At 37.2% G+C, this 21,094-nt stretch overlaps 1 protein-coding gene across 3 annotated transcripts in view; it reads right to left on the bottom strand.

Moving 5' to 3' along the window:
• Nucleotides 1-21,094, bottom strand: part of adcy3a (adenylate cyclase 3a) — a 38,159-nt gene that overhangs the window by 16,431 nt on the left and 634 nt on the right. Inside the window, exons 2-10 of one of the 3 annotated variants that reach the window (XM_030157616.1) lie at nucleotides 18,118-19,302; nucleotides 8,722-8,871; nucleotides 4,826-4,956; nucleotides 4,591-4,702; nucleotides 3,882-4,009; nucleotides 3,391-3,549; nucleotides 2,302-2,467; nucleotides 1,855-1,974; nucleotides 1,341-1,483 (exon numbers count right to left, since the gene is read on the bottom strand). In XM_030157616.1, the coding sequence (XP_030013476.1) occupies nucleotides 1,341-1,483; nucleotides 1,855-1,974; nucleotides 2,302-2,467; nucleotides 3,391-3,549; nucleotides 3,882-4,009; nucleotides 4,591-4,702; nucleotides 4,826-4,956; nucleotides 8,722-8,871; nucleotides 18,118-18,792 (1,784 nt within the window). In that variant the 5' untranslated portion in view covers nucleotides 18,793-19,302. Of the gene's footprint in view, nucleotides 1-1,340; nucleotides 1,484-1,854; nucleotides 1,975-2,301; nucleotides 2,468-3,390; nucleotides 3,550-3,881; nucleotides 4,010-4,590; nucleotides 4,703-4,825; nucleotides 4,957-8,721; nucleotides 8,872-18,117; nucleotides 19,303-21,094 lie in introns of those variants that run through there. The other 2 variants (XM_030157615.1, XM_030157617.1) reach the window with 2 other exon arrangements.

Genomic DNA, 21,094 nt, shown 5'->3' with positions numbered 1-21,094 from the left:
ATGTTTACAAAAAACATGAATAACCTGAACAAATATGAACAAATGGAAATGTCTTAAGAAAAGTAAATGCAATTTTACCAATATTCTGCCTGTTACTAAATGTTTTGTGTGATTGTAATGTACATGTGTAAATGGTAAACTGATAAACCAGGCATAATATTGTTGAAATTGTACTTGTTTTTCTTAAGACAATTCAAGCTATTTATGTTATTCAGATTTTTAAAGAATCTTTGTATATCTAAACCTGATCATAATATAATTTTACTTTTTTCACTATTATTATTTTACTGGTCCGGCCCACTGGAGATCAAATTGGGCTGAATGTGGCCCCTGAACTAAAATGAGTTTGACACCCCTGATTTAGATTATTTAATTTCTTTTATGTTTATCCTCAGATATCATACAAAGTACAATAAAAAAAAAACACACTACATTTTGTTTTGCTTTATGCCATGAAACTGAGGCCTTGTCTATTACTGTCTGAAAAAATCCAAGTAAAACGAGTAAAGGCTTCTAAAAACTCCATCTATGAACAAGATCTGTCCATGACAAGCACTGTCATGGCATTTTGGGCTGATATGATATATATGATCCGTATTTATACATCAAATACATGTTCATATAGTTGAAGAACTTATTCTCCATTTCTGCTTTCTCTAAGTGTTTATCTGTATTTTGGAAGATCTAATTCAATGTACTCTGTGAATGTGGAATTGATCATTAAGGTTCATGTCAAAAATCTTGATTCAAGATAAAATTTTTATTTTTTGACATCTTGTTTTCAAGGTGAGTGATTCCAGTTGAGAGGTCTGATATTAACTATTGGTCACTATCGCTGCCAATCTCTGCTGATTCCCATTGTTGTAAAACTTTCTGATGGCATCAATTATATGTATATATCTTTATATCCTTACATGTTGTATATACTTCTTTTATCTGTAGTATAAAGTTAGCCTTTTGCATATTTTAGTATTTCTTTGTAGTTTTTGTTCACTGTCAATATTTTTCAGTATATATTTTCAGTATAATTTTGTGATATTTTCATAATGTTTCTTTGCACTTTGAGTGTTTGCTGCTCAACAAGAAACAGAGCTGCTAAACTGATTTTCATTGTTCCTGTAATAGAGACAAAAAAAGTTCTATTCTATTCTATTCTATTCTATTCTATTCTATTCTATTCTATTCTATTCTATTCTATTCTATTCTATTTATCCAAAGATTACCACTAAAAAGTCTGTGGTATGGAGTAGGTATGCAGGTTTTGTTTATGTGTGGTTCACAATATAAATGAGAAAGCCAAAACCCAAGAACACAGTACCATCAGTCAGGTCCTCACTTACGCTTGCACGGTCTCTCTCTCCAGTAGAGCCTCATTCAGCAGCTTGTTCAGCTCCTGTTCATTCTCCTGAGCGTCGATCACCCTCTCAGCCAGGTCTCGGAGCCGCAGTCTCCGCCGTGGGTTCGGGAAAGACGGATTCACTACCTGAGGGCCAAAAAACAAGAAGATGAACTCCTGAAACATGCAAGTGCTCGTCGACCATCACACCTGATCTACATTTTACACTCACGATGATTTTATCGGCATGACTTTACTTCAGCTGCTTTCATGGCTCTGACTGAATCGCTTAGATACTGTCAAATATAAAAAACTGCCAGAGTAAATCTGTTGAGTATCAGTACATGCATTATGCATGTATTGTGTGCATGTCTTTTTTAAAATTGGAAACTGCTATCAAAACTCAGAACTCTAATAAAAGACAAGGTATTAAGTATTGTTTTAATGAAGATATCCAGCCCTAAAGCATGTTAACTTCACTTTAATTCAGTTGATCTATAACATATAATTATAGTTACCCTGGTGTCCAGTTCCTCAGGTTCCTCCGGTGTGGTGCAGGCTGTGTTCACACTGCCGTTACACTCAGTAGTGTTGATTAACAAAGGAGAGTTTCCATTGGAAGAGGTTACAGACAGCTTCTAATGTGAAAGAAGAAAATATGAAATGCAGAGCAGATTCTCTCAGAAGTTAAAATATTTCTTGCCTTTTACATTTATGATTCCAGATTCAGTGCTATTCATGGGCAAGAGAGTATCTTATATTTGCACGTACTATGACATCTGCAGCTGGTTATGGATAAGGTAAAGATTTGAATATACAAATATCTGCTTTGTATATTTGTGTAAAATGTTGGAACACAAATCTGTTTCTACTTGGCACCACTACGGAAATACAATCCATGTCATGTATATCATTAAATTTGTAGGTGAGGAGTCATTTCAAGGGGAAATTTAGGGTCAACTCACTACACCGTTGATGCCGTTCTTGCCCACAGGTCCTTTAGGAACAACGACCAGGTAGGTTTCGATGCCCCTCTCCCTCAGGTAGTCACAGCGGTCACCTCCATTCCCCGGCTCCACGTCGAACTCCCCGTGAAGACACTCCATAGTGCTCTGTGAGATGTGGACACGACTGGTCCACACAAAGACGGTCAAATGTTAGAGAGATTACTGAATGATGTGGTTTTTATTCTAATGCCTATAGAGCATAGGACTGTAGGATTTCAGAAGTAAATGTCAATGACCAAGAATGTATGTTTAATGCCAACTTCAGGGTTGATGTTGCCTGGTTAATTTATTTAAAACTTAATAACTTGGTGGTAAAAATGTGGGATGTTACTGCCCATTTTGACCATGAGGTGACGAGTGAATCAGCAGCAGAATCTCTCGCTGATGTCTGCTAGTCTGACAGTCACCATGACGCTGACTACAAGTGACAGCACACTTTAATTTACAAGCAAATATTAAAACGCTTAATATCTGCCTCATTAAGTCAGCAAGTTAGTCTTTATTTGTGTCACAAAAGTAAGGAATCATACTTGCAAAGAGAAACCTTTTTTTCTCTGCTTAACTACAGGAAAAATTGTGTGATTGCTATTACATTCAGCAGGTGTTTAGTTTTTTGTCAGATAGTATCATGGATATAAAATAAGAGATAAACTGCAGCAAGACAGATTGTGAAATGAAGCCAGACACGGTGCTGCAGGTCTGAAGGCAAAGACATATACTGAAGAAATTAAAGCATCTTAAATAAATTATTTCAGCTTTAAAGTTGCTTAAGTGGTAAACATGTAGCAATGTTTCACACTCTTTCAGCCGTTTACGTATAGAAACAGAAAAATGAGTAAATAAGAACAGGTTTTTAGTAATTTCAGTTGCTTTAAAACTTGGGCTGCACAATTAATCAAGTCACAATCATAATCATAATCACAATATTAGTTGTGCAATTATTTAGATGCAAAAGACTGCAATTTTTAGGTCCAGATTTAGGATATTTAAACCAATTTTTAAACCTTTTAAATAGATCAATTTCATGATGTTCAGGTCCATTCTCACCCTGGTATCCCTCCTGCTTCCATTTTGTTGGCCACAGTAACGTCAGTGGACCAGACATCATACTGCCAGCGTTTCTGACCCAGAACTCCCCCGAGAACTGTTCCACTGTGGACTCCAACTCGCATGTCGACATCTGTCTGGGTTTTCTCCCTAACATACCTGGTGAGAGTTTACAGCACAACATTAATACACCAAGAGACACATAAACAGCTCTAAACAAAACAGATAAGTATGATGAAAAGGCTCTCTGAAAAAGTGTTCAGAGCTACCAAAACTAAGTATATGAAGCACAATTAAATGTTACCAGTTTGAGACTGACTTTGTGTTCAGTTCACTTTAAGTCAGAACAAGGGGAAGTCAATAGCAGTCCATCAGACTAATCAATCCACCCTTAATCTCACTGCGTCACTCATCAGATTTCCCCCATCCTGACTAGAAATGATCTTTCTAACAAGCCAGTGTGACCCAAAATGAGCAGTGTGTGTACTCACGAGATGGCCTCCACCATGGCCAGGCCCATCATGATGGAGCAGGCAGCGTGGTCCTCCCGATAATCTGGCAGACCACAGATACAGTAGTAGCAGTCTCCCAGGATCTTGATCCTCAGCTGGTGATATTTCTGACATGGATAATGAAAATTTAACACAAAGAGGAAGGATGTCAGACACCACAGTTACAGAAGTATGAAATGTTCAATGTACAGCAAATGCTTTTTTTTCAAACAGATAACTTGAATATGCTTAGACATTAAATAAACTTAATGCCCTTTCAAGTGCTCTGTTTTGGTTATTGATCATTTGTAATGGTATATTACTTATGCATTTCAGAAAGAGTTCAAATATACAAGAAATGAGCTTGGACATTTTTTGAATAAGTGTTACATAAAAATATTGGTGAATACAAGCATCATAACTTAGTCATCATCACTTAGATTAAGGTAAGGCTTGGCCAGTCAGTCTTGGGAATTAGAAAAATTCAGTTATATCATCACATATTAGATCACATTTTTACTTTGTATGCAACAGTGACTGTGCATAAATATGTTTAGTATTTCTAAATGATCTGTATAACGGTGAATAAAATATCTGGATTACACACAGAACAGTTCAGAATTCTTGTAACTGTGATATAGTCCTTTATAAGAAATCGCTCATGTATAAAAATGAAAGAATCATCATGAGGTAATAATGAGAAACTCACTGCGGCAAGTTTGTCAAAGCGAGCAAAGAGCTCGTTGAGGAGTTTGACCAGCTCCTGAGCACTGCAGGACGATGACAGCTGGGTGAAGCCAACTATGTCTGCAAACAAAATACTACAGGACACACAAAAGATTGCCAATTACTTACAAAACACTAAGAACAAACACAATCATAAAATCATAAGACAAGATCCAAACTAACATCAGCTCACTAAGTATAAAGAAGTTAACAGGTACCTGACATTTTCATGTCTGTACATGTACATGGTGTTAAACTGCTGCATCTCTTTCTGACTGGGCTCCTTCTTCATGTCTTGCAGCATCTCATCAGCTATGTGCTTTGGAAGGATGGACAGCAGCAGACGCTCCTGAGGAGGACAGACACAGACATCATGGATGTCACTACAGCTCTAACAACTAATCAATTAGTTGGTAAAAAGGATAGTAAAAATAAAAATCCATTCATAAAATTAACAAACACTGGCTTTGAACATGCGCAGATTTGCACAATTCACACACCGACACATACCTACTTACACATAAGATATGATCAACAGGTTGTTGGATGAGCACAAGTATTGAAAAGCCGACTTTTTCAGGGTGTTTGAGGGAATAAAAGTGGGAGTTAATCATGCACAGCTGCACTTAGACTCCTTTCCATTACTGCTGTGAAGACTTTTTTTGCCCTTTCAGAACGTAACTTAATATCTTGTGCTTTTGACCATAGTCTTGATGTGATGTGACATGATAATAACCTGACTAACAACATACCATAGCTTAAAGCATTGTCACAATCAGCTCAAACGATGAACAAAAAGGAGAAGACCACACATGACCACTTCATTTAATATTTACTGTTATAAAATTGAAAATTGATAAATTATATAAAATGTTTGAATCAAATGATTCAGCAGTGCAGTGTGTGTATGGACAAATGAAAGATGTAAACCAAACTAAAACCAGATGATCAGGGTAAGCAAGACTGACTGAATCCAACATCTTAAACAAGTGAGGAACAGCCAGCGCAGGTGTGAAATATTGGGTGATGATTTCCTGTTCTTCAGGTGAAGGCACACCTATGCAAGCTCTGACATGAACATGTCTGGTCCACACCCCAGTTTGGGTCCCAACCCACAGGCACTTACAAAGAAAACTGTTGACAATGAATTGGCTTGTAAATAATAGCAATTAACGACATTACTGTCTCTTCTTCAACTTTATGCCATCAACGTACAAGTCTAATAATACTTTAACTTGTATATACAACTTATGAAGTGATGGTAGGTCTCCATCGAACTTACAGAAGAATATGAAGAATGAGACGCAACAAAACAACTACACTGAAGGAGCACCAGCTCAGGAGTGAAAAACTTTGTAGAGATAAAAATTATATTATGTTATTTCTGTTTGTTCCACCAGCTGTTTTAATACAGATGAATGGAGACAATTATCCCAATTATGTAATGCCTAATTACAATTTTAACCTCCTGCACATTGAAGAATCATAGCTGCTTACCTCTATATAAATACATCTCTCAAACATTTACATATAGTTCCTTTTAACAGCCTGAACAGCTTTTAAATGAGAAAAAAAAGAGAAAATTAAAGTAAATTGTGTGTGGAATGTATAAAGTGTGTAGCATTAGTAGACAGCATTGTTTAAAGGCAGCTGACTGGCCTCATACTGTCAGTCAGTGAGATCCTGCTCACAGTGACCCACTCCCACAGGGACAAACAACACTGATGTGTCAGACAGAACAAAAACCCTAATTACACATGTACTTGACCTCTGTGGATCCATATTTAAAGCAGGCCTCCTCACACACACACACACACACACACACACACACACAGAGGTGGGGGCTGGAGAGCAGCTTGGTAGATTTCAATATTCTTATCAAAACCTCACAGAGAGCGAGAGGAGCGGGTTGGCTGTGTGATTACAGCTGAGGCTGTCTCAGGAGGCCAGTTGCCATGGTAACCGGCAGCGACCGGATGCTCCTTGATTGGCTGGCGGCCCTCGTCTCCCAGCAGCCCCAAGCTTCTCCATTAACATTCTGGGAGTTTCTTCCACTCATGGTTTTTTATCATCCCTCTTGTTGCCTTCCTCCTCTCTATCATTTCCCTCTTTCTCACAACACATAATCACCCTTATCTGCCCCCCACCCCCTTCTCTCTCTCGTTTCCTTTTCGGTCTCTTTCCTCGCTTGCTCTCTGGTGCAAACCATCTGTTCCATAAATAGTAGTGATGGAGAATGCCCAGTGGTCACAGATGTGAGGAGGCGGGGAGGGGAGCGACTGCTGACACAGTATGAGCTCAAACAGACAAAAGCCAAACAAACCAGCACACGTAAATGTACACACAAAACATATTCGAGCAAACAGTTCACATGTGACTGACTAGACATGTTAAACAATGACAATGAGTAGGCCTCAAAACTCTCCAGAGACATAGAGTTAAGCGTTACATCCATGAGGCAAACTTTTGCATCTACTTTGGTAGCTAGTACCTTAGTTTGTTGATGATCTTTAACTTGTACTTTATTTTAGAAAATGTGTCATTCATTATCTGTTTTGGGTATTAAACTAGTTAAATACAGTTTTTTTCCCCTACCATTATAAAGCATTAGTGTTGTGCCCAAGCAAGTTTGAGTACCACCTGAGCCAATTTTTGGTCTTAAAATGTATTTCACCAGGCAGCACATTAAGACTGATTTCCTATCTATAATGTCAGCCTGGCAGGTGAAGGAAGAAGGAAGCGGAGGAGGGATAGAAACAAACAAAAACAATCAAACAGACAAAACCAAGAAAGTTAATTAGAAAACTGTAAATAATATGGAGAGTCAGTGTGAAATATTCAGAAATGAAACAGTTACAGGTGTCATGACAGAGATACATTTATCAAGCATCAGTGTTTTTGTGAAAGATTGGAGTCATTAGCTGCAGTAGATTGGAAAGACAACAGGTCATATGGATTATTTGGATTTAGAGGTATTTACTCTGCTGTAAAGAGTATATTCTATGTATTGTACTTTGTTGTTGATACTGTTTGCAGTAGCTTGATTAAATAAAGGGTGACTGACCTAAAATAGTTTTACAAATGAGTGTGAACCAGTGGATATTACAGCGGGTATCCAATGTGGGTCATTTGACTAGAAAATAGAGATGTGTTTTCAATGGGGTGTTTGTAACTAGTCGAATAACAGAGCGACAGATTGTATCAAGTTTATGAATAGTTCCTTTGCAAGCCAGTATAGACACATTATATCCCCATTGGCAAAAAAGGGAACAACAGTCACTTCAACAATCATATGTTTGGTGGCAGAAGTAAATGAAGAACTATTCTGTTCAGAAAATCAAGTTTTGATTTTAATTTTGACTGAACCATGGTAACAAAACAATGTCACATGTTGCACATTGTTATTTAAAAGATGAATCAGTGGCATACATAACTGTATCATCTGCATATGAGTTAATTTGTGCATTAGAAATGGCATGCAGAATGTCAGTGGTAACTATTAATAAGACAGTGGGCCAGTGAGCCCTGGGGGACACCTCATGACATGTGGAGGGGGTGGCAGACATTCATGTCAAATCAATATAGAGAAAATCAAAATGGAGTAAAACAACTTTTCCCTTGTTAAAAATAATGCAGCTGGACCCATGTGTGGGTCATAAACGTATGGTGTAAGCTTGAAGGACATGTCTCCTAAATTTTTACACATTTGATGGTCCAAAATGATGCAATGTTGAACATGATGCTTGTTGCTGACTGTTACAGTTGCAAATTTAATCCCACTATCAACCTGTGGAACTCTATGATCAAAAAAAGCTGCAATGTGAATGTCCATAGAAGGTTTTAGGGTGATCTAATGCAGAAATGTAAAAAGAAAACCATAATGTCTATTGCATGGTGATAATTTTAATTCACTGATACAGAGCAGACAGAGCTAGTGTGTAAAACATGCAAAATGGCCACTTTTTGAACGAGCCAACATTGAATGTATAATACTAATGAAAGACATCTTAATTATTTTTCTATACCTGGACAATTGTGCAGAGTTTATCCCCAGAGCTATAATTTAAGCAAGGACATTGAAAGTGAAACAAAAACATAGACTCGAGCCACTCGCCTGTTGCTGGCTCTGCTCCTCCAGGTTCAGTTTGACCTCCAGTGACTGTCTCGCCTCCAGAAAGGCTTTGCGATGCTTCCGGTCGGCCATGTAGTATGACATGATGCCAACGGTGATGGCACAAACGTAGATTACAATGTTGGCCATCAGCTTGAAAACAAAATAGAAGGCAAAGGTAAGAAATCACTGTAATAATAACACACAGTATACAAACACAGTAGCACATACATGCTCTTAGAATCTATTCATTTGTACTTCCTTTTATAGCAGGTCAAATGTGATATTCCTTCATTCTTTACCAATATCATTTATTACACCAGCCCAGTCACAATTAAAATGCCTCATGTAACCACTTTGCAACGAATCATATCAATATATTTAAGTAAGTCATGTAAAGCTCTCAGCTTTTCATCATCATCAGATATAACCCATTTGGATATTCAGAGGCTCCATAGTGGTCAAATACTGGTACTTAAAATAACAGTCTGGCTGATGCCGACACTGATTTTATTTTCTGTTTGTTCATTTTATTTTTGTTACCCCCCCACCCTTTTTTGGGGGGCAGGAAGACAGAGAAATCCTAATTACATTAAGTCTTTCATCACTTCACCAAATTATTTTTGGATGATCACAAATTCAATCATCCACATGTATGAAATACTTTAATATGGATAAATATGTGCAAATGTCTTCAGTGAAATCCACGAGAAATATCAGCCAATACTGATGTTCAACCGATATATCTGTAAATCCTGAATGTCGTCCATTTAACTGAAGGTAATGACTCTGAAAAATGTAAACTGGAGAATAAATCTGAGCCTTTAAATAAACCCTTGTGTTTCTTTGCTCGACATTAACTTACTTTAGCCATAACCCTTATTTTAATACTACTCACTAATTTTACATCTATAAAATCAGCTCTACTAAGTAGGTCAACAGTGGTAAATGTTTAGCTGACAGACAGACATAAAGCAGTGCCTCTCTTCTGCTCCATCAAGGTTATTTGGTTTTACTAATGAGGTCAGCAGGCATGAAACAGCTAATAAAATGCTTTAGTGTTCACTCCTGAACTCATCCCACCATGGATCAGTGCATTAGATGCAGGAGGAGTGGTTTAATTAAAATACAATGAGGCTGTTTCATTGCACGCTCTTCACATGAATCTGTTCTGACGACTGGTCATGTTGAACGTAATAAGTTCATGTTCGGTGTTTGACCTTTTATTGACGGGCTTCTCTGAGATAAAAGTTACCATGTGTTCGTGCAGACTGAATCATATTGACAACCCAACACCATCTGTGAGAGAGCTGTAAACAATCCACAAATGTCAATGTCCAATGAGAACATGGCCATGACCACACAAACCACTCCAGATATGTTGTGTAATGGCATGTGAGCTTCCTTCTTTCACTGTTGTTGTTTTGTTTTTGTTTTGTTTTTTTAAAGCAGCCATCTTTTCTTTTTTGTCATTTATACATTTTTTCACGCTAAGTAGCAAGCTAGAGACACACACATAAGTCTAAGGCCATTCAGACCTTTTTTAGTTGCCCTGTGTCCAATTGTTAACTAATAAAATAACATAACATGCTGCACACTTTTAATCCCCCTCAGCTAAATATAGTATAGGACTCTATTGAAAGTTACTGCCCTATAATTTAGATTAGCTTGTCTTTGTGTAAGACTTATTACATACAAATTAATATTTGAAAGTACTGTAACTGCACAAGGCCATTTGACCTTGAAAAAGAAGGTCAAGGGGACCTATTTTCAATAGGCTTCTGCTTCACGCCAAGATGCGTCCACAGTATAAATTTGGGGCAGATATCTCAATGTATTCTTCAGATAATGGGATTATGTTGTTGAATGAACAGACAGACAGACGGACAGACAGATGACAAAACAATTACAATACCCCTTCAGCCTAAAGTAGGCCGAGGGGTAAAAACTAAACAAATTAAATGACTAATAAATAAAACTCCTCTTAAATACAGCTCATTAATAAATTATTCTTTAGGTACAATAGCACACTCTGGGCTAAAGTAACAGTATAAAATAAAGGCTAATGTAGAATGAGATTTTTGTATTGCATAATATTTTCATTACATGTTGAATAATTTGGCAATTAATCAACAAATCTATACATGATCAGGGACTAGCAAAACAAATCAAGGGATGTTCATTTTAGCTTTAGACATTCTGAAAACAAATATCTAATTAGAGCAGGCATGTCCAAAGTCCGGCCCGGGGGCCAATCACGGCCCGCGGTCAGATTTTATACGGCCCCCAGCTTCGGTTTTATACTGTATTATTTATGGCCCGCTTGGACTGTTGATCCGAGTACATGAATCATAAAAGGTTCAAAATGCAGTTTCTCCTGTCACCTCATGGTGGCAGCACCACTGTAACTCTATCTGGCTCTGTGACTTTGCCATGAACCATTTTCGCTAATTTCTAACCATGGCGCCTGTAAATAAAAAAAACGGAAGTTGACAGTGAGGGCCGCCGCTTCCAGGAGAGATGGGAATTACAAATTTTTTTCACTGAAAATCGAGGTGATTGTGTTTGCCTAATTTGTCAAGAGACTGTTGTCTTGTTTAAGGAATTCAATGTAAAGAGACACTAGCAGACAAAACATGCTAACGCATACGACAAGCTAGCAGGGAGTGAGCGTTCTGAAAAAGTGAAGCAAATTCAAGCTGCTTTAAACTTACAACAGTGACTCTTCATGTGAACCTGTGAGTTCAATGAATTCACCACCAAGACAGGCTACCAAGTTGCCAGGTTAGTTGCCTATAATTGCTGGTGTTATGTACTTGTAGATGTGACACAAATATTACTTTCTGAATGATTTTGTGAAAGACAAGAGTAAGAATCATATGTTTTCATCTTAAACGTTAAAAGACTTTACATTACTAAAGAGTAATGATTACTGATATAAGTCATGTTTAAAATGAATGTGGGGTTAAGATTTTTATCAACTTTTTGGAAGTTTAAGATACTCTATACAGTTTGTTCTATGTTATCTGACTCCAGATGTGAAAGGAAGGCAGAAATGTTTTTTTTTTTTTTTTTAATTTGTTCACACCTGAGTGGCTTAGATTTGGTTACATTGCCATTTTAAAAAAAATATATTTTGACAATGAAAATAAAGTTGTTTTTAAAATTATCGCTTTTATATGTAATTTTTACTGTTTAAAAAACGTCCGAAGGGATAACTGGCCCCTGTCAATCTCCACATTATCAGATCTGGCCCTCTTTAAAAAAAGTTTGGACACCCCTGAATTAGAGCAACAAAATTAGGCAAATCAAAATTCCAACATCAGCCTGAGTTAGACCTGCTCCCATTTTCTTAAATAACAAAACAAAAAGACACAAATAACAACATGACTTTTTTCAGATAATGTGCAATCCTAAACTAAATTTCTAAAAACATAGAAATCAGCTCCCTCTGAGTCCAAATTAAAAGATCTTTGTAAATATAGAGACAGATGACCTGCCGTGTTTCATGTTGGATAAAGCCATTTTACATTACAGAGAAGAAGATACAATTCTTGCTCCCTCTCAGATCTCTTGAATTCTAACACACTGAAAGGTAATTTTGATATTTTTGCTGAATGGCGCCGAAAAAACCATCAAGCATTGCAATGTTAACCTATAAAGACCCAAACATCCCCTGGCGACTAATATCACTTGCTGGTATAAAAAGTGAAAAACCTGTTGATCCACTAATCCTACCAATACATGTAAATAATTGGTGTAAAATGCAGTTTGTCATCTTTTCATGGTCATCAGATATGACCCATTGGACTTTCAGAGGCTCTGTAGTGAACATAGAAACACCGTCATCTTCCACAACATTGATTCACCAGTAAAACCCATGGAGTTGGATCAATGACAGTGGATGGAGATGTTTGTTTTATGTTCAGTTAATGATATATTTTGATGAAAAACTCACTTTTTTCTTCAGTTATCTCTAGCATCTATATGATCAGTGAATGAAATATAGGAAAATACATGATTTTTCACTGAAAAATGCAAAATATAGAGGTTAATATTAGAAAAAAATGTGATAAATCACTTAAGAAAGGTTAAAAATAGAAATAATAAAATTAAATCTGGGTCTTTATGGGTTAAACTACTAATCATTCAGATATTTGAGCGCGTGGTAGCCAAATCCATATTCTATGCTAAAGAGACTAATGCCTTACAGATATTATTTTAAAAAGATAATTTCTTCCTCCAATTTTCTGCAACCTAAAACACCATTTACATGTGGACAAGATGCCCAACCACAGAGAAATAGAGAAGAAATATCACTTTTGCACAATATCTGCATTAGTGTGGATGAGGCATAAACAAACTGATCATGAGATGTAGCCTTGTTGGAGAAGAACTGGACACACTGTTCTCCAGTCTGTTATCAATACAGTTAATCTTCAGTGTTGTAATTGGACAGTAAAACACATTCACCCAAACACTGACTAGCATTAAGTTTTTCACTGAACAACACAGAAAATCCTTCTTCCCTCTAAACAACTCTTGCTTTGTCAGTAATTTAACTTTTCACATGTATAATAATGCTGATATGTTCACCACAACATGGCTGTTGAAGCTATATTTAATCAGTATCAAATGTTATTGAGACTTATACATCTACCAGAAATCTTTTTTCTTTTTTAAGTTTGTCATTGTTTTTTGTTAGTTTATTTATTTGTACTATCTGTTCTTCAGAGCAACCCTTTAAGACCTTGTACTTTTTCTTTCTACTTTTTCTAAGTGATTCATCACCATTTATTATAATATTATACTCTGTATTGTGCATTTTTCAGTGAAAATCTGGTGCTTTCCTATATTTAATTCACTGACCTTGTAGATATTCATAAAAGCTCAGAGTAAATTCTATCAAAACAGGGAAAACTGAAGAAAAACTGACTTTTTCAACAGAATATATCATTAACTGATCACAAACGAGTCTACAACCACTTTATCAAACTCCCTGGGTTTTACTGGTGAATCAGTGTTGCAGAAGATGATGGCGTTTCTACATTTACTACGAAGCCTCTGAGTGTCCAAATGGGTCAAACCTGATGATGATGAAGAGCTGAAAAATTGCATTTAACCTGAGTAATTTACATGTATTGACAGGATTAGTGGTTCAAAGATTACATAACATTTTAGATCAGTAGATAATTTTGGTCACCTGCAGCTGTTTAGGCCTTTGAGGGTTAAACTGGTATTTTTATACTTAGCCTATTTTATATTAAATAAGTAAGTAACAAGATATTGATTACATTTGATATTGATATTAACTTTTTCATCTATACTTTTATGCTTATTTTGTATAAAAAATATACTTAAATTAGATGTTCAAGGGTTTATTTTTAGATATAGATCTAACATTTAATCCATTTTGAAACACATAATTAATATTTAACTATTATATGGGATTGAGTCCGAATTAAGCATTATAATTACACATTCACATCTCTTAAATCAGTTTTTTGAAGTAATATGGATGGAATAAAAAAAATAAAAAAAAAACACTGCTGCCCTGTTCAGATGCAGCTCATAAGGATCATAAGGAGCTCTACAGATCACTAAATCAAGGCCACATACTGTGTGTCTGCAAACACATCGCCTAATTTTAACTACAGTGCATTTCCCAGGTGAGCTGCACAGGAACAAGCTGCTAATGACTCCACCGCTGCAGGACATTTCTGTCCTTTTGTCAACAACCTGTGGCAGAAATGCCGAATGTAAAGCATGATGTCTTAAAGATGGGAATATAAAATGTCACATAGTTCTCTGAACATTTACTGACATAAAGGCTGAATTCCAATTCACTCCTTGGCCCTCCCCCCTTTACCCCTACCCCTCCGTTTTGCGCGTACGCATGAAGGGGTAGTGTCCCAATTCTTAATTAGACGGAGAGGAAGGGCTAAGGCGGAGGGCTGTATAGCCCTCAAAACCGAGATATTTCAGGACCACACTACGAACGGAGGAGTAGGAGAAATTTCCCATAATTCTGTTCGAATCATCAGCAAGATGGTGGTAAACACAGCAAAAAAGTGCGGCAGTGTGATGAAAGACACACACAAATGTTCATATTTTCTTCATAAACCACTTAATCATTTGATCGACCGTTTAATGCCATTTCAATGTATTATAGATCAGATTTCTGTGGTTTATAGTTGATAGCCACAAAAAGATGCCCAAAGTCCATGCAACACAGACGGTTACAGCTGCTGACGGCATGGAGAATTCTTTCGGAAACAAAGTTGTCGCATCTATAATAGCGGCATCAATGACTGCTGATGACATAACAGGTCGCGAAGGGTTGTGCCATTTCATAGGGGAATGTTTCAACCCCTACCCCTTGCAGCTCCATTTCAAGGGGTAGTGCCAAGTGCAAGGGCCAAGGGGTAGGGGGAAGGGGAAGGGCTAAGGGGTGAACTGGGATTGGGAATGAGCCAAAATCATATAGTTTTGTTTTATTTATTTATTTATTTTTTCCCGTTTACTTTAAAATGCACTTGCAATGCAAAGCTTTATACACCTTGGAAAAACACAAGAGAAGTGCAACTTTTTTGAAACTGCTGTGAAAACCAGAAGTGCAATTCAAGTACTTTCTCTTAAGCACAGATTTGAGGTATTTTATACTTCCATTCACTATATAACAGAAGCACATATTGTGCTTTCTATTCCACTACATTTGTCTGACCGCTTTAGTTCCTCTTTTTTTTTTCTATTACAGCTTTTCATGCTGTTCCTGTCCAGTGAAAACCCCACATCTCTGATTGTTTATGATAAACTCAAGGATAAAGTGGTCCTTAACAGATTGAGTTCAAGGTTTTCTCTGGCTTTTCATAAGCGTCTAGTGCTGTCTGAATTCCAATGCCTTCTTCAGCTAGACTTATGGCTCCTATAGACTGTGAAATTTTGACAGTCTCATACGTTTATCAGTAGCAACATGGTGACATGGATCTGCTACATTTTAGTATGTGTCTGCAGAGTGTACAGTAGTAACATTTACTGAATTTCAGTTTATGATGTAGGTAAATGTACAAGAACAAAGCGTCATGGGTGCATGCCTATCGCTAGTTGTAAACAGTGAAGCAAAGCTAACAATCAAGCTGTTACAAAAGTGGTGTTTACATGAACACTGAAACCTCCAAAGTCAAGGGAAGAGAGAACAATGAGCACCCGGTAGTGACTAGTTAAAACAGGCCTACTTAGAATGACAGTTTTACAAAAACCAATGAGGTTGGTAGTCTATTTTTAGACACATAAACCTACATGTTGTGTTAATCAATGTGTCACTCCTATGCTGAATTCCTATTGGTTGTTCAGTAGAGGTAGGTCATAGTGACAGTCACACAATGAGATGGTCGAATTAAATTTCTGACAATATCAGTCTTTGGTCAACAGTTGTCAGTAAAACTCCCACACTAGACCATTTCTTAATCCACAACCCAAGATATTGGAATTTCTTATCCTCTGTGGTTTGGGACGTTTCAACCACTTTTACACCCAGATAAAAGTACACTAGTGTGGAGAGGCTAGAGGATATAAACCAACAAACAAAAAGTCTAAGAGAAAACTTAAAGTCATTAGATCTGCGAAAAGTCACTTTCACACTTTCACAGTTTGAGTTAAGTTTCAGTTTAGAAAAGTCCTGGAATATAAAATACTCAGTCTTAAGCTTACACACTCAAATAAAGGATCTGAATACTTCTCCACCACTGGTGAAAATTGAAACAAAATAATCATTTTAGAACAGCTTAAAAGTTCAAACAGTCTCACTTCCCTTCTACAGAACAGCAGTACTGAATTTGCATGTTTACTTCATGCACTAGGGTGGTTTTGGAATTTGTTTATGTACACCTATCAGCCCAGTAAACCAAAAGGTGAACTTTACCATGAAGCTTCTCTGAGGAAGTTACAGTGTACTATGAGGGATCTAGCATTCGCATAGCGAGAAGGAACAGACATTGTCAGATACTCTGTCCTGTCAGCCATGGAGTCAACCTTTACCAAAGGATTTTAAAGGTTTAATAACCATGTACATGCATTTTATCATGTTCAGTGTATGATTTGACTGAAATGTAATCTGTAAACACCGGCCCATATTGAAAAGTATTAAAACCTGTGAGAAACATCCATTTTTCAGTTTCAGGAGGATACTGAGTCACAGTCAGTCACTTCAGGCATCCATTAATAAAATGCTGATGAGAGCGACCACACTTGCAGGTTTAACATTTATAAGTCATATTTATATTAGCTGTTATGTAATGTTAACATAACTTGGAGACATTTCCTGCTCTACCATATGTCAACATGTAGTCAGTAGGACAAATACTGTATGTCATCTACGATTTAGCTGCAATGTTTGTTGTCTGTTTCCATAGAAGGAAAAATTACACTGAGATTTCTCTACATCGCTGGAGAAGAGAACAACCAAATCACTCTGAATAGATGGGGTTTTTTTCTGAACAAAAGTCTATTATTTTCAAAAATCCCAGTAGCATGTTACCAGTGTAGAACAGTTTGTCTGCAGTGCACTTTTGCACCCTTATTTATGTAGCCTACATTTTTTACTTATATTTGTCTAGTACAATGTTGTTCTAATTGTGTTTTAATACAGTGTTTTAACCTGTATGAGTTTGTGTGACAAGTTTTGTGCCACAGAGGAAATAAAAGTTATGAGTACAAACAAGTTCAGAGATCATCTCCACAGCTTTGGTTTTGATGTAGAAATGAGCATTTGCACAAAATACACTATCATATCACCCAGCCCTGCTTAAATTCTATCCTTAACTTTAGAAATTCCAAAAACTTATTAAAGCATTTTATATGATCATGAAAACAACAGACTTAACCGAAGATACAGATTTTGGCTGTTTTTGACTGTGTGGTAAACACATCAAGTTCAAATTACTTCTATTGTCTATTTGGTACCATAAAAAAAAACTAAAAGGAGGAAAAAAAGGCTTTAGGATATGTCTCATACCAAATTAAGCTAGTCTTTTTCCATATTCCATGAAAGGACAAGCTTGAGGTCATTAATGTTTCATGCTAGGATTGTGTGTGATATAATGACACAGTATATCTTGTGACCATAGAAAAACATCTATTGGTTCATATTATCCTCTGTCGGTTATAGTCACACCCTTTAAGGCAAATTTTTTCATCATGTGGTTGCTTTGGGGTTCTTCTATATAGATGCAGGCAGGGCATTTACATGAAATCAACACAAATAAACATGGTTGAGAATGAATGTGACACAGAACAGGGAAATTGAAATCAGGAATCTGGGAAATTTGCATTGACCTTTCCCATAAAAGAAATAATAAAATATGAGAAAAGTTGTTTGTTCCTCCACCCAAACCTTCTTACCTGTCTACCAAGTGCTGCCCCCTGGATATCCTCCTGCTGCTGCTGGGCGATGGTGACCCCAAGAACCAGAGTGTGGACCCCGCAGGACACAGTAGTGATGAGCACAATGGGTGTGAGCCTCAGAGGCAGAGTCAAAAAGAAGGAGAAGCTGAAGAAAGCCTGCCAGCCCACTGTGTCGCTGGCCTGGTGGAAACGGGCATAGTTCAGACCCAAGTAGCAGAATATCTGAGCCGCTATGAGCACCCACAGGGCGTAGGGCACCACCCGTCGCGAGATGCGGTCCGGTAGCAGCCCGTAACGGCACAGTAGGTACAGGACCACATCTGCAGCCAGTCCCACTGAAGCCACTAAAACCGACGCCAGCTTGTCACTGGTGTAGACCACCGCACACATGACGATGATGTAGCTGTCGAAGAGAGCCGCGAACACTACAAGCACCAGCAGAGTCTCATGTCTCTGCCGTCTGAAGTAGGTCTGGTATAGGTTTTCCAGAGACTCAGGAGCGAAAGTGAGGCGCATAAACCGTGGCAAGCAGAGGCAGCATCCTGAACTCCGCACAGTCACCTCATGTGTCCGTCCTACCGCCTGTCCGGGGTCAGAGGGCAGCGTCACTGAACAATCCGCTGAATACTCCGCCGAGTACTCCGGCTCAGAGAAGGCTCTGTTCCGAGGCATGGCAATCACTCCTTCACTAAAATAAAAAAAGGGGGGAAGCTGTGTGTCGTCCTAAAGGAAACTCAGCTCAAACTCACACATACATCATCTGCTTGTTTCTGTTCTCCTCAGCGAGCGCCTCCATCCCCTGAGAAGCCACATATGTGACATGAATCACAAGCAGTCTTGATTGTCAGGACTGTACACTGGAGAGAAGTCTTCTTACATAGCTGCACCCACGGTCACTCCATCTACTGCTGCCACCGACTCAGTTAGTCCAGTGTCATACGGCGAGTGAGCACGCCTACTCCTCCTCCTCCTCCTCCTCCGTAACGTGATGCAAACAGTGAGCAGCTTCCTCATTCAGCTTCACCAGCCTGTTTCCACCTTCACAGCTGTGCACCATGTCAGAGTTGCTGAATTCATTAGGTCAACTCTATTTATGTTTGCATGACTTCCGCTGTATTCATCATTCATCTGGGCTGGACTGCTTTTTGCATTTTGGCTTTCCATAGTCACACCTCACATGTCCTAAATAAAGAGAGAAAAGGAAAAGGCTTTAGGTTTTTTTGTACACATTTGAATAGATACAGAAAAAAGATGACAGATGCCTCCAACACTTTAATATATACATACATTTAACACTTTTGCTAAAAATAAAAAGCAAAAAACAATATTGGTTAAAAAGCAGCAACACAAAATGATTATGGTAGAGATGTGGGGCAAGGAAATCTATTTTTCCATATTATTTTTTTAATAATGGTAATGTGTGAATAGCTTCCAATGATGAAAAGCATCACAAGTTTCACAAACACTAGGATAGTTATTGGTAATGAAAACGATTACTGAAATTGGTATTGATAAACTAATTTTGTCAATTGAATATAAACAGAAATAACAAATAAGAAAAAAATGTTTTAAAAAAATGCTAATAGACGAATAAAATGGCTTTGCACCAAAAATATCCACTAAACAATGGTTTTGAAATTTAGATCCTACATTTTTCACTTTTCAGCATCATAAATCACAAAACACAAACACTAAAGAAACTAGCCATTTAGTCAAATAAATATAAAAATAAAAGTATTGACAGACTGTGAACCAAAATGAAAAACCACACGAACAAAACAAAACTTAACCAATGCAAATTTCAAAATAGCTTTGTTACAAACAGTTATTCCTCTGTGTTGCATTAGATAAAAGCTGATGATACATGATGATGAGGTACACTACAGTCCTAAATCCTGCACCTGGCTTCTTTTGGCTGAGCTCACTGTGACCTCTGTGTCCTCTGTGAAACAAAAACTTCATGTCAAAATGGCTGGATTTTACATGTTGCCTGAAGCTGGTAGTGCACGGCTTCAGCTATTTTACATATTGATACTCACATACTGATTTCCAATTTACCACAGAAAACCACTGGAAAAGCATTGAATTCACCTGTAATGTAAAAAAAATAGAATTTTCAAGTCGTACAGCTCTTTATTTGTTATTAATGCTCCAGTTATGCCATTAATGCTATTAATACTTCAACTAAACGGTTTGTTGTCATCAACTACCAAATGAATCTCCATTTGTTTTCAGAATGATTAAATCAGTTTGTGTAATTTTTAAAGAAAAAAAAAAAAAAAAAACAGGACAAATTCCACGATTGCACCTTAAATGCTAGTATTTTCAGGTCCCCCCCACCACCATTTGACAGTAAACTGAACAAACCAGACAACCCATCTGAAGATGTTTTCTTGAGCTTTTGGGAAACACTGATTGATCACCACTCTATGGCATTTTATGGACATAACACATTTGTTAATTGAAGAAATAATCAGCAGTGAATATAATCATTAGGAGCAGTTTCAGAATGAACATAAATTGAATGATGAAACAACTCTTATTAAACTACAAGATATAAACACTGGCCATTTGTCAGTCAGCTGATGGCATTCAACAAGGTCAATATCAGCTTGCAATCATGTTTAATATGGATCCAATATTAAAATAGGCAGTTTAATCTAAAACACGTATGGACAAACTATATATTTATACAATTGAAATTGGTGCATATAATAACAATTGTATTCACATCTATGTTTACATATGTACATATATTTTACAATAGATGTTAAATTAGCATCTTCAGGATACCTTAAAGGTAGCATAAACCACCATCACTGTATGGGCTAGCATCCTTTTTTCCCCATTTTTTACCAAAATATACAAAATGTAGGTGAGTGTCAGCTCAGGTTAAATATAAATGCAAGATTTTTACGTGATATTAAATGTATACTACATTCAAAAAAGAGCCTTAACATGTACAAATGTGTAA

This window comes from Sphaeramia orbicularis, chromosome 16 (genome assembly GCF_902148855.1).
Source record: "Sphaeramia orbicularis chromosome 16, fSphaOr1.1, whole genome shotgun sequence".
NCBI lineage: Eukaryota > Metazoa > Chordata > Actinopteri > Kurtiformes > Apogonidae > Sphaeramia > Sphaeramia orbicularis.
This window is presented reverse-complemented; position numbering and strand designations above follow the sequence as displayed.